The 13,065-nt window shown below is 39.5% G+C and overlaps 1 protein-coding gene across 1 annotated transcript; it reads right to left on the reverse strand.

Annotated features, from left to right (window-relative positions):
* Positions 1 to 3,621: 3,621 nt before the first annotated feature.
* On the reverse strand, positions 3,622 to 11,261 carry LOC104414097 (rhamnogalacturonate lyase). The gene is made up of 17 exons (XM_010025116.3): positions 11,194 to 11,261; positions 10,892 to 11,075; positions 9,985 to 10,039; positions 9,539 to 9,660; positions 8,403 to 8,453; positions 8,001 to 8,120; positions 7,775 to 7,894; positions 7,429 to 7,564; positions 7,032 to 7,202; positions 6,603 to 6,758; positions 6,383 to 6,489; positions 6,203 to 6,293; positions 5,950 to 6,091; positions 5,339 to 5,498; positions 4,435 to 4,551; positions 4,210 to 4,336; positions 3,622 to 4,090 (listed from the first exon to the last, which is right to left on the reverse strand). Exons 2-17 carry the CDS (start codon positions 11,002 to 11,004, stop codon positions 3,848 to 3,850), a joined length of 2,031 nt encoding a protein of 676 aa, XP_010023418.2. The 5' UTR covers positions 11,005 to 11,075; positions 11,194 to 11,261; the 3' UTR covers positions 3,622 to 3,847.
* Positions 11,262 to 13,065: the final 1,804 nt, after the last annotated feature.

Raw genomic sequence — 13,065 nt, forward strand, 5'->3', positions numbered from 1 at the left:
TTGGTTCCTACTTCTGTTGCGATACCCGCAATCTCATGTCTACAATGCAATAATCAAATGTAATTATTTTCCACTTACTATGAGGGAGAAAAATGAGAAAAGGTGATCATTTTTAACTCATACCCGGGCACCATAGGGTAGGACATGAATCCCCATTCGTTCTTCACATTGTGTAGGTCAGAGTGACATATCCCACAGTACAATACTTTCACAGTCACATCTTGCTCTCTCTTGACCCTACAAAAGATATTATGGAAAAAAGTAGGTTTAATGCGTTTTAACACAAACTTTTACGGCCTTTAAGATTTCACAATTGGTTAGTTCGTTGATGTTTTTAAGTTAGTGTTAGCAATGCCACATTGGCCACCCGGCATTCATGTTAGTAAAATATAGTTAAAATTAGCCTAAAGGACTGAATTGGCACTGGATTAAAATATTTAGGATTAAATTGGTATCAATAAAATATTTATGATTAAATTGACACAAATGTTATAGGTTTAAGATTTTTTTTATACTTTTGCTCCATCTTTCCTATATAAGAAAAGTTCATTATAGGGGGTTTAGAATGTTAAATAGCAATTAAATCCATGTGTTTTCCACAATAGCAATGTATATTATTTCGAATTTGATAGTGCAATCCAATATAATATAATATCCTAATTAAATTTCTACTATAATGTTAACAAATATCCACTAAATGACTATTGTCGACCGCGCTTAACACCCGTTTTGTATATTTATAACCTAAGTACCATCAACATGCAACACGGACACGTGACACGACACGACATGACACATCGACACGTCATTTCTCAAAAATGGAGAATTCCGACACGTTGAGATATGTTGTATATTAAATGAATATTTTTATTTTTAATTAATTTAATTCAAATTCAATACTTTTATCTTTCAAAATTATTAATCTCATTTATTAATTTTTCTGATTAAAAAAATCCCAATTGGGGTCCACCCCCACTCCCCTCTTTCCCTTGTCCATTTCCCCCACCCCCAAATTTATTTTTCTTTCCCTCCCCACCACCTGATAGATAGGCTGTCACTTTCCCTCCCCCAAAATTAAAAGTCACGCCATCATTGATGGCCCATCAGAGTCCCCCCTCCCCCCTTTTATTATTTTTGAGTTTCTTATCAAAAACCATAGCTCCTTTGCCTCCTCCTCCTCCTCACTCGCTACACGACCCTTTCCTCTCCTCTTCCTCTCGATCCTTCTCCTCCTCCTCCTCGCCGCACAACCCCCTTCCTCTCCTCTTCCTCTTGATCCTTCTCCTCTCCTCTTTGTCGCACAACTGCCTTCCTCTCCTCTTCCTCTTGATCTCTACTTGCTCTCGGTCCTCATCACAATTGTTTACCGCCTCGCCTTTGGCCCTTTCTCCCTTGCAGCTGTAGCCTCGTCACCGATCCATCGCAGCATTACAGTGATGGCCCTCGCCTCAGTCTATGCTCCTTCTCTGGCCGTCTCTCGCCGTTGCTCGAGGCCTTGTCTTTGCTCCCTCGCCCTTGCCTCCACCCTCCATCATCTTTCGGACACGCGTGTCGAAACATGTCGAGCAAAAGTTGACCACGTGTCGGAAAATCCGACACGCGTTGACCACGTGTTCGAGTGTGTCGACGTGTCTGACATGCTCTGACATGTGTCAGACATGCTCCGACATGTGTCAGACATGGCACGGAAGCACGGGCAACATGTCCATGCTTCGTAGTTTATAACTACGCTCTAGCCGTGTTACTCATGGCTTTGTTGCATAGTGTTGTAAGTTACGTGTCTATTAATAAATATTCACTAATTAAATTTCCACTTTTGACCAAAAAAAAGAAAATTCCACTTGATGCTCGTTTGCTGCTAACATTGCCATATTATCTAGTATTGAAGTGGACAGTGATACTAGACCCCAAAAATAAAAATAGAAATGGATGGTGATACGAAGAGGTGAAGGAGAAGCCGGCCCTTTATACATTATGGGTGAGCATGGTTCGTGTGGATGATTTACACCTTAGAACCGGAAACTACACACTAAGGATCGGTTCCGAAAAATTGGAACCGAAATCCATCGGTTGGTTGCATGGACTCACTCGGGAATTGGTTGGACTGCCGGTTCCAAATAGGCGGTCCAACCGGCTCCCTAGTGAGTCCATAGAATGGGTCCCCAATCCATACAAAGCTTGTTTGGCCTTATATTTAGGTTGAATTGTGAGTCATTGATTTTGATTAAGGATTGAAAATTATAGGGAAAAATAAATAGACAATACTCGTCAACAAAAAACTTAATTTCTTCAAAGGTCATGGTGTGATCCTCTTAAGGTTTCCCGACACTAGAAACATGTGGAGAATTAGACTTCATGTTAAAAGTACTAACCACAAAAGTTAAAATATTAGTCGCTTGATCCATCTTTTTTCAACATCAACCTAATTTAATCATGTGAGTGACTAAGAAGAGATCTAATTATACCCTTGAAATGAGTTGTTGACTCTTATGGACATCTCCAATTGGTTCTCTCCTTTCTCTACATTTGTTTATTTTCTTTTGGTCGACAAAGCAAGTAAATGGATTATTAGAATGAAAAAAAAAAGGTATGAGGTTAATCATATTACACACCAAAGCGACAAAATTAGTCAATAATGTTCAATAACTACAAATATATATGTAAATATATATTTGGTTGAAAAATTACAAATAATTAAATAATTGAGATGGAATTTCTTTTTCTAAATATACATGTATACCGGTCCAATCCTAGTGGGCAGACGGGCAGTTCCACATTTAGAATTGGAAACCGAACCATTACTTATAGGTTCCACCAAATTGGAATTGAGAATTGCACCGACCCTTATGGAAATCGTCGGTTTTGGTCCAATCCAGTCCAATTCTCGGCGGTTCAAACTGTTCTCAATTCTCTTGCACACCCCTCCTTTATAAGGCGATGGTGACATTCTTGCTGACCAAATTAACAACTGTGATTGTATGGAAAACTTCAATTTATAAATTTAATATTTCAATTCATTTGCGTAATATCTATTTTTTGCGATACTAATTCCCTATAATGTCGAACGTGATTTTCCTGGCGCCCATCATCATCATCATCATCATCATCATCATCAAATCTACTAATCCAATATACTAATATATAAAAGCTTATAAGTTCGTTTATCATGGTATCATTTATGCAAAATCAACGCTTTAAGTGAAAAAATGTTAAAAAAATCTTAAACTTACTATACTTTTGTTAATTCAGTCATAAATCTTTTAACTTGCTAATTGAGTTTTAAATATTTTCACATTTTGCCAATTGAGTCTATCTGGTCAATATTATTATAGATAAATCTAATAGTATTTTAATATTATTTTATTTTTCGTTTTTTTTTCATTTCTTCTTCTTTTTGGTTGGTGGCTAGGCTGACTAGCCTTGCCTGCCATAGGCAAGGCATTACCTTTGCAGCAAATTTGACAAGTTTTGGACTTAATTGTAGAAATATGAAAGTTTTAGAACTCAAATACGATTTCATAGCAAATTTTAGGACTTTTGGTAGATTTGTAGAGAGAGAGAGAGAGAGAGAGAGAGAGAGAGAGAGAGAGAGAGAGAGAGAGAGAGAGAGAGAGAGAGAGATTTACTTGAAGACGGGATAGTTTAAATCAATTCAAATGAAGCATCAAATGTAACTAATGTAACAAACAATTGCTTTCTGCATGATCGAACCTCGACCTTCTTACCGGCTTATCGCCATAAAAGAACATGAAAATGCCTTACATCTGACCTAATCTTGTATAGTTTTTTTTTTTTATGAATTTTGATGAAATGGCTATGTGCGCGAATTCTATACAACTGGAGAATTTCAATTCATTCTCGGAGGGCCTTCGAATCGAATGTAGTCGTACATGACGCCTTCGAAGGGTGTCCTGGCTGACGAAGACTGAGCGAGGTAGATGGAGTTGGTCCCCCTGCGTAGGCGAGAGCCCGGCACGTCGAAGCCAAACGTCCAGTACAGACCGTGGATTCCATGCCTCGCGATGGCGTTGTCGTTGCCGAAACGGCCCGTCGATGAGGGAGGTTGCTGGCTCAGATTGTTGACCCCGATCTTCAGAAGGGTTCGAGTAAAGGACAACAATATGGAAATCGATTAGGCGTAAAACGTCATTGATTTAGATAATTTGATGATGATATATGCGGATGTTTGGCGAGTATATTGCTTCATACCGATATGCGAGACAGGGTGGCTGATGCCACTGCCATTTGAAGTCTGTAGGTCCCTCTGAAGTTCACATTTTGAAGATGAAAGTCAATCCTCCATGTTGTTGGCACGTATGTTGAATTTCCTGTTTTCCTGTATATAACGAAAATCAGATATGCGTATAAGTACACGTATACGTATATGTATATGTACATGTATATTGTATATTAATAGAGAGAAAGAGAAAGTACCGGGTGACATGAGCGAAAAACCAATCTCTATGGTAGTTGTCGACGCCGACAGTGTAGACGAGATCGTTTTTAGGGTATAATTCTGAGTACCGGTCCCATAATCCATATTGCCGGAACCTGTCAAATAAAAAAAAGAAAAGAAAGAAAAGCATTCGATGAGCAGCTATAGAAATCTAGTAAATAAAAGGAGAAATTCAAAGTTTATTCGGACTTATTAACCAAAATGGTATACTAAGTTTCATAACCGGCTGTTATTGGGGATTGAATATTGTCGAAGTGTTTGGATGTCCGCTTGTGATTTACCATATCACTTGCTACATCAATGTTATATATCAGATTTTTTTTCTAAAATAAAAAGTTACATCACTATTAATCTCTAGCTGCTTGCCAGGAATAAAAGGACAATAAACATCCAATTATGTATCAATCCACGATGATACGAGATCAATACTACTATCTCTTGAAAATCAAAGTCAAAGTAGATAAACATTGACTAATCGGGATGCAGATTGGAAAACAGTAAACTAATGAATCCGCTTATCATGGCACTCCCAAAAATGGAAATATAGTTGCAAGATTCCGTTGCTCATCATCGAATGACGTGGGCCCCACATATCTAATGGTGGATGATCCTCGTGCACTGAGAATGATTGGAAAAAATCTAGCTGCTCGGTAGGTACATAACAACAAGGTCGTATCCTAAGATAGACCTAGTGGTAAGGGCGTCCTCTTGCTTTTAACTCAGGAATCGATGGTTGTGGGTTCTATTCCAGTCTCAGGCAAGTCATATTCAGGCGGGGGCCAGGACGGTGGGATGTTGTGTTAATTTCACTCCAGATATTTGACTAATTGCAGTTATATATGCGAGTCATGAAAAGATAAAAGGCCCGGCGATAAGGCGCACCTCTCTCCGATGCCGTTTTTGGACAGATTGTTCATAAACCGCGGATTAGGTAAGGGCACGTAGAATTCGGCTGCCGTTCGATCGGGGATGCCAATTTCCCACAACGTGGGACCAGATCGTGGAGGGCTGAAAACCAGAGGATCCACTTGTATTTCAGACCCTGCGCATGAATAATTTTGACATTAGCTTGTAATGAAACCATAAAATTCCAAAGCCCTTTTGGACTGGTTGTTAAATTGAACATAACTAGATAAAGTTTCTACCTCAATAATAAAATGTGATAGCTAGATCAAGATAAGTAGCAAAGACCGTGCGTATACAATAGCCCAAACTTAGAGAAATGGGGCCAAGATAAAACAAAAAAAGAAGAAGAAAAATGTTACATTTATTAAGTTTGTATTACAAAGCTCGTATCTTAAATGACATGATAAATTGTTATCGGATGTTGAAAGTGGCTCACTTATTTAAATGACCTACTCACCGTCTATCCCATCATTGAATATACTAATTATGTAGGTCTGTCTTAATATACTTGACATTCCTTAGATAAAATTTGCCTTGAAAAACCTAGAAATGGTATTGTTCAAACGTCGCGATAGGATGATAGTTACCTGGCTTGACCATGACGTTCAAGTGGTATTTGTAGTCCCCGATGAAACCGGGAACCCATGCATACAAGCCATAAATGCCTGGCCGGACATTTTTAATCTCGAAAGATCCGTTTTCGTCCGCTCGAGTCCAAAACTGATAACCCTGAATCGAGAGGAACAATATATAGAATTATCGGATGCTTATTGACCACGAAATTAACCGGACGCTTTTGGGTAAATTTGTGGCATATGATAAGGGATAAAAAGAAGTTACCTTTGTGTTGGTTTGCCACGAACCGACCTCTCCCGGTGCTGCCAACCCTACGTATGCGGAGCCCGCCGCCATGTCTCTATTCTCCATGTATCTGGATTAGGAAATTGCATTTGTTCAGCTCCTTGAATATAAAACGAGATTTTTTTTATGCAAATGCCACAACGTTTGAGGGAATCGAACCTGTCCCGGACCAACAGTTGACCGCTGACGGTTCCTCGTCCGGCTGCGGAAGGATAATCATCTGAGCTGATGAAGTCGTAGGGCCAACTGGCAGTTTCCATCAACATCTGATCACATAAATCAAAAGCGATTAATGCATCCAACGAAGTAATAGAGAAAAAAAGTTGGTCATTGATCTGAAATTACCAAGATTTCAAGCAAGAAAAAGAAAATGTAATACCTGTCCTTTTGCGTCCGCCCAAAGCTTCGATTGGTCTTCTTCAGGCGACACCGAGTTGACGTAGACCATGAATGGTCCGTAAACCTTCTTCCACGCCTCTCCGTTCCGGAAACTCATGGACACATCTTTCCCCGCATAGTGATTGCTATAGAACACCTGTAGAAAGATCAACAAGGCTCATTCGACGCTTCACTTAGTACACAATTCTGCTGACCAATTTCGATAAACCTGGACTATTCTTTCATCAAACTAGTCTTCAGTATGAAGGAACGTCGACGCACTCGGGCCAGATCCATACCCGTTCTTAGCTCGATGAGTCGGATAAGCCTGACCCGTGACCAAAGCCGCGACGGTCTGCGCCGGAAGCCCATGTCCATGTGGGTTTGGAGCTTATTTTGCGCAAGGGAAAGGGGAGGACGGGTTACTTACGTTGAGCGTGGTCGGGCCAATGTGGGAAGTGAGGTCTTGCTTGACAGGCCCGGCGGTGTGAGACTCGTCGCTGGGGGTGATCATCCAGAATCCCACCGGCGGATCGCTGCTGATCCAGCCGTGCACCTTGTTCTCCTGGTTCTCGCACGAGTATTGGTACTTATCATCCACCTGCAATCCACCCACCGGCATCGGATCATCGCCCGAAACATAAGCATTCGAACCGCGAGAGAAGAGCATCTTGTGTATCGTATAGATTGCATATCGTTGTGGGGGGTTTTTGTCTATAGATGCGAGTTGGAGAGGTTTTTTTTTTTTTTTTTTTTTTGGTTTTTTTGGAATTTTTTAAATGATTAACATCAAACGCATAAACGAAGCCGATATAGTTCGAGTTTACCTCGCCTTCTAGCTCGGAATTGGATGGACCAGTCAAAAGTACAGCTTCCTTGTAGTCTAGCACACGACCACTGGCGCGATCTTCGTCCGTTGGCATAACCCTTTGCCTCTCATCCGATATAGCCATATAACGAAACCTAACAGAGAGCGACGCACAATAATCGCCAATCAATGACCCCGTGAAACGCTCCAATCCCAATCAAAGGAAAATGGGAAAAAGCAACATCCAAGACTTTTCCTAATGAAAAATTTCTTTCGTTATACAAACATTACGCAACATTTCGACGTGATATCATGTTTCATTATTTACGGTAGATTAAATAAGATGATTTTTATAAAGTCCTTACTTTTGTCCGTTGAGCTTGAAAGCAATCCGGGCTTCTCCGATGTCCAAGTCGGGCCATCCCTTCGGGTGGTTGAATATCGCGTACCCGTAGAACCCTGAACTCCCACGTCTCACCACAAATCTGCCCCCAAGTACAATCGCAATCGACTATCAGCAGCACTTCAAAATCAGATTGATCAACCTTTCTTTTTTCCAAATTAAATGAACAAAAGAATGCTTTGGCTAACCTCTTGTCGATGATGAGTGGCGCCAAGTACGACTCGGAAGAATTGCTCCAGCTGCTTACAAACGACAACTCCACTAGGTCGTCGGTGCTTGCTACCACCTTGAACGTTGTTCCTTCAATCCTATTAAAACAATCCCACCTTTTAAAACTGTAATTGGTTTTGGCTACCATGTTATCTATTGAACTAGTTGACCTAACATGTATTTTACATTAATTTTTGCGTGTCATCCACATCAGTTCCCCTTGAAAATTAAAACATCCGCATGGTTTCGGGACTATGATAGGTGCTAGCATGAATTGACCTAATACGCGCTTTTGCACCCTAATTTTATAGCTTAGTTTATGGAGTTATATAAGATTCTACTAGCAATAAAGAGCTGCTTTGAAAGCAACCGATCTTTACCTTGTAAACATGCTAGCTTCCTCTGGCCGGTTCCACACAATGTCCCAGTACCTGAAAGTAACATCAGCAAAAACTCGTCATGCGTTACTAAAGAATTTTTTATGTAACAAGTAAAATGTTCAGAAAAAAATTCGTTCCCTTCTTCGGTCAAACAGCATAGAAACTAAACTATGGTCCAAAAATCATTATAAAAATAAGAAAAATTTCGCGACCCAGATGGGAAAATGACGATGAAAAATTCTACATAGTTTCGGCGAAAAATTGACCGGAAGGGAGAAATATAAATAACCTAATCTATCCATGGTCAACGCTGACGTTTCTCAAAGACTATAGGAGAAACGTTCTCGTTATCTATGTTCCTGTGCAGTGTTTTGGTCAATTACTGCGGTCGAATTAAACTTTTCAAAAGATCATTATTGGCAATAACTTCCGAAGAACGGCATTCAGTCCAAGACGGAAAATAGAGTCGGTAGCTTTCAAGGACGAAAGCTTCCTTGCGTCCCGCATACGCCCCACTGTTTTTACCGACGACTGAGGATTGAGGATTCTCCCGGAGCGATTGGCTCGATTTGCAATCTCTTAATTTCGGGATTACATCATCGTGGAGAATAGACGTGCGGGGGGTGAATATGGCTTCCAGATGAGGTTGACTTGATCTCCAATAGGTAAGTCGGAGTCGATTAATATTCCGTGAATTATAAAAAATTCCTGATCCCTTCTTCTTCTTTTTTTCCAATTAGAATATGCTCTTTAATAGCAATTTGATTTGTTATACTAGAAGCGACTTTTGCACAATCACTGCATTAAGTCCTAAGGAAGTGGGTCTCTTTCGTTTCCAAATGAAGATTTAAGGGGCTTCCCAAGATGACAATATTTACTTAAATTGACCAACAAGAATAGGAAACTATTAAAATATGAAGAGAATTTGTTTTTCTTTTCTTTTAAAATCTTAACATAGTAATAGATATTACACTTATTTGGTAATATCTAAAGTAATAAGAAATGAAATTAACTCTACAAGAATGATAAAATAATTATATCTATAATTCATGTAAAATTGACTCTATTATATCTATGAAAAGATGAAACGATTTAATGTAAGGGAGTGAAAGTGCACATTGATAATTGATACATACCCTCTATCGGCTTCTTTATTGCGAGCCTCAAGGAGGTTATCAATCCCGTTGAACTTTATGCCCGTAACCATCCCATCTGGATTTGAGAACGTGATCTCGACAATCCCATTGTCCGTCACCACCTGAAAATTACTCCCAAATTAATTATTCAATGAACAATTTTTCAGTAGAGGCTCGATAAATTCAATATTTATTATTTTCATTGTTAATAAAATATCTTGTTTCTGAAACATTCAATTAACGTTGAGAATCTGTATTAGGGATCACATATCTAAGTTTAGAGTATCGAACATGATATCATTAAATAATATTGAGAATAATTTTCACTATCTTTTTCATCTATGTCGAGAATAATTTTCATTTTTGAGAAGTATATATATAATTATAATTGTATTACTTATGGACCTACATAACATAAATGATGAGGAGAGGAGGTGTTGAATCACCTGATTATTTTGCACTTTCAGCTGGACCCCAGGATATTCGTTCCCTCGAACTTCTCTGCAATAATAAGGAAATAAAAAAAACGTCTTTCAACCAACACATTCCGTATATCATTTATTATTTGTTGGAATCCGTTTCCTCTTTCGTCAAAATATAAGAGAGTCGTCAACCAAACACCATCTCCCCCCTTTGACTAACGATAACGAGATCAATAAACAAAACCCTAAAAAGAGCTCTCTCTATTCGATGACGTCTTTAGAACAACGAGAAGCAGTTGGCCTATGACAGGAACCTGCGAGGGAGCAGTTGAAGGGATGGGTGTTTTCTGATTCCGACATGTGCGCGTTAATGTCAAAGTTTGGTGCTCTTAATCAGCATTTTCCAGCAATGATTACAGGCCGTTACCGAACGAATGTAAGGAATAATCAACGAGTGCTAGGACTAATCCGGTCTCTATTTTTTCATGGTCGTGCACGGAAAAAATGGTGAACTGAGCTGAAACCTTTTTCTTCGCGATTTGAGCAGGCTGGGGTTCTATGGCTGACCAAACTGACCATAGCATTTAATGTGGTTTAATATGCTCTTAAGCTTTGCTATTAAACATGGCAATTAAGTGCAGTAGTCTTGATTACCATTGAAGGACGGTCAAATGGTCTTCTTCAACTAAACGATACCTTGAATGGAGAACACAGGATTTTTTTTTTTTTTTTTGATCTCGGAGAACACAGGATTAACTCGCTGCGTTCCGTTGCTTAACAGGATTTTTAACGATCAAGGCCCATAAATAGGCGCATATAAAATCATTGAAAGATCAGAAACCGTAAGTCACTCATAAATTTCATTCTCTCTCTCTCTCTCTCTCTCTCTCTCCTGCATGAAAGACTAAAACGTACGCCACAAGGAAAATACCTTACTGTCGCCACCACGGAGCAAGCCAAGAGCAAGAAAAGCAAGCGAACTGCCGCGGTCAACCACCCATGGAGCGAACCCTTCTGCCACGGCCGGAAACCCATCTCCTCCATAGCCGCTGCCGATGAGAAAATCACCCGCAAATCCAAATTTAACGCAGACCCACAATCAAGAGCTGGCCTTTCTGCAGAGATTGGAAATAAAGAGAGAATTGATAACGGTTTCTTTAGAAGGGGTAACCTTCGGAGAGGTGAAAAAGAAGAGACGAGGCTACTCTTTCAATATGAAACACATGGACATACCTTTATATATGTACCGCCTTTAAAAGATTTTGAACAAACCAACGACCTCTTGAATGCAGAGGCAAAACATATCCGGGTAGGCTTAACCCCCACAAATACGTCGCCCATTTATAGTGCATGGTGAAGCAGATATGTGTTGTTGAACTATGACTTGTCCTAACTAGAGTTGTCGTCGTTTTTGGTGGGGTTAGGACTACAACTATCGCTTCCACTCTTGGTATGTTTTCGTATCCAAGCCGGGTGGGTAATCGCAACGGTCATGAACTTCCCAAGTTGCCCCTTGATTATTTGACAAGCCGAGTACATGAAGGGCTAATGACTAAGGATAGTATCGTCCTCAAATTATAGTTAGGCTACAGTGTGAAAAAGTCCGTGGAGGGTTCACTTAGTCCGAATTGAATATTGGATATACATGGGGGTATGGACTTTTGCCAAATTCTTGACGAGTTCGTATTCGCTTTTTCCTCTGCGTCGTTAATTTCATAAAGGAAATTATCGCCGAGAAATTCGGACATTCCAAGCATTTGCGCATGTTTTGGTCCTCTATGGGAATCTGGGTCTATTTTCCGTTTTTCTCACGGTTGATGTATTCTGGTTTTGATGTGCTGCTTTTGGACCAAGCGAAAATAACGTGGGTGTTCTTTCATGGACCATGACCTTTCACATTTGATGTCTTGCAAGATATTTCAAATTTCAAGGACGATAATAAAAAAATTATTTTCCTAAATAAGAACGACTTGGACCATTCTCTTCGCTCAATATTTAAATTCTTTTTCCTTAAGGTACCATTTTGCAATTTACGTTGTCAGCATCTACATTTCGTTTATAACAGTCAGTCTCAGAATTAATTTGCTGAAGAAATAAATTCACTTGCTAAAAATAGGGGACTGCGTGTGTATTAGCCCCGTTCATATAGTTACTTCGTTGAATCGGTAGTGTGAAAAAGTTCCTTTTTCTTTAAGAGAGACTCTTGTTTTTGCCCAGGACTGATATGTTCATGGACGAAATTACCTAATGGGTACTTTATATGCTAATTATATTCGTATTTACCAACTACTCCACATAACCAAGTCGTACATGCTCCCGATGCATGTGAGCTCAACTCACACCCATCATCTGATCAAGTCGATAGTACATGATGGCCAACGTCCATTGGTGCATGTTAGCTGACTTTGTAAATGCATTTCGATCGACAACTCTACAGGAACAAGTCTACAAACTCTCATTGCGTATGCATGTGAGCGCAACTTATATCCCCCATTAGATCATTTAGATCCTACATGAGGACCAACATCTAATGGGGCATGCTTGTTGGTTTCGTACATACATCTGGAGCATCCAAGAAATTTTCAATTCTTCAACTAGCTAGTTTATTATCCTTGCTCTTTCTCTTTCAGCATTGAAATTTTTTTTATAGGGCATGTTAATCTCCATGAAAAAGAATTCAACTTTCTAGATCCGTTTCTGATTATATTCAATAACATGTTAACTAGAGGCATGGGGATCCTGGTTGATAGATAGAAACGAGATATAGGAGAAGATATGCTATCTCTAATTCTAGTCCAATCTAAAGATAAAACTGGAATTGAAAATGAAAAGAACTAATTTATTAAGAAAACGAAAGTCGTTAGCAATATTTTCTTTGTGGGCGCATGGTATGTACTAAACAAAAAGAATTCAACACATTAGGTGGTTCTTATAACTTCATCACTGCCTTCATGAGGATATCCCCCACACAAGTTTTGCTAGTTTAGGACCATTATTATATCGTCAACTTGGCAACGGTTTGCTATATTCCCATTCTTGTCTTTACCCATGGTCTAGTGGAGATAGACTGAACCGTTTGATGTCCGTCACTCGACTACTGGGCTG

The sequence above is a fragment of the Eucalyptus grandis genome, chromosome 8 (genome assembly GCF_016545825.1).
Source record: "Eucalyptus grandis isolate ANBG69807.140 chromosome 8, ASM1654582v1, whole genome shotgun sequence".
Lineage (NCBI taxonomy): Eukaryota > Viridiplantae > Streptophyta > Magnoliopsida > Myrtales > Myrtaceae > Eucalyptus > Eucalyptus grandis.

Coding starts and splice junctions, on each gene's coding strand:
- LOC104414097 (XM_010025116.3), bottom strand. CDS start 11,004: ATGGAGGAGATGGGTTTCCGGCCGTGGCAGAAGGGTTCGCTCCATGGG. Junction 9,661..9,984: donor TGAAAGTGCAAAATAATCAG/GTGATTCAACAC, acceptor AGTAATTTTCAG/GTGGTGACGGACAATGGGAT. Junction 6,490..6,602: donor GGGCGGACGCAAAAGGACAG/GTATTACATTTT, acceptor TTATGTGATCAG/ATGTTGATGGAAACTGCCAG.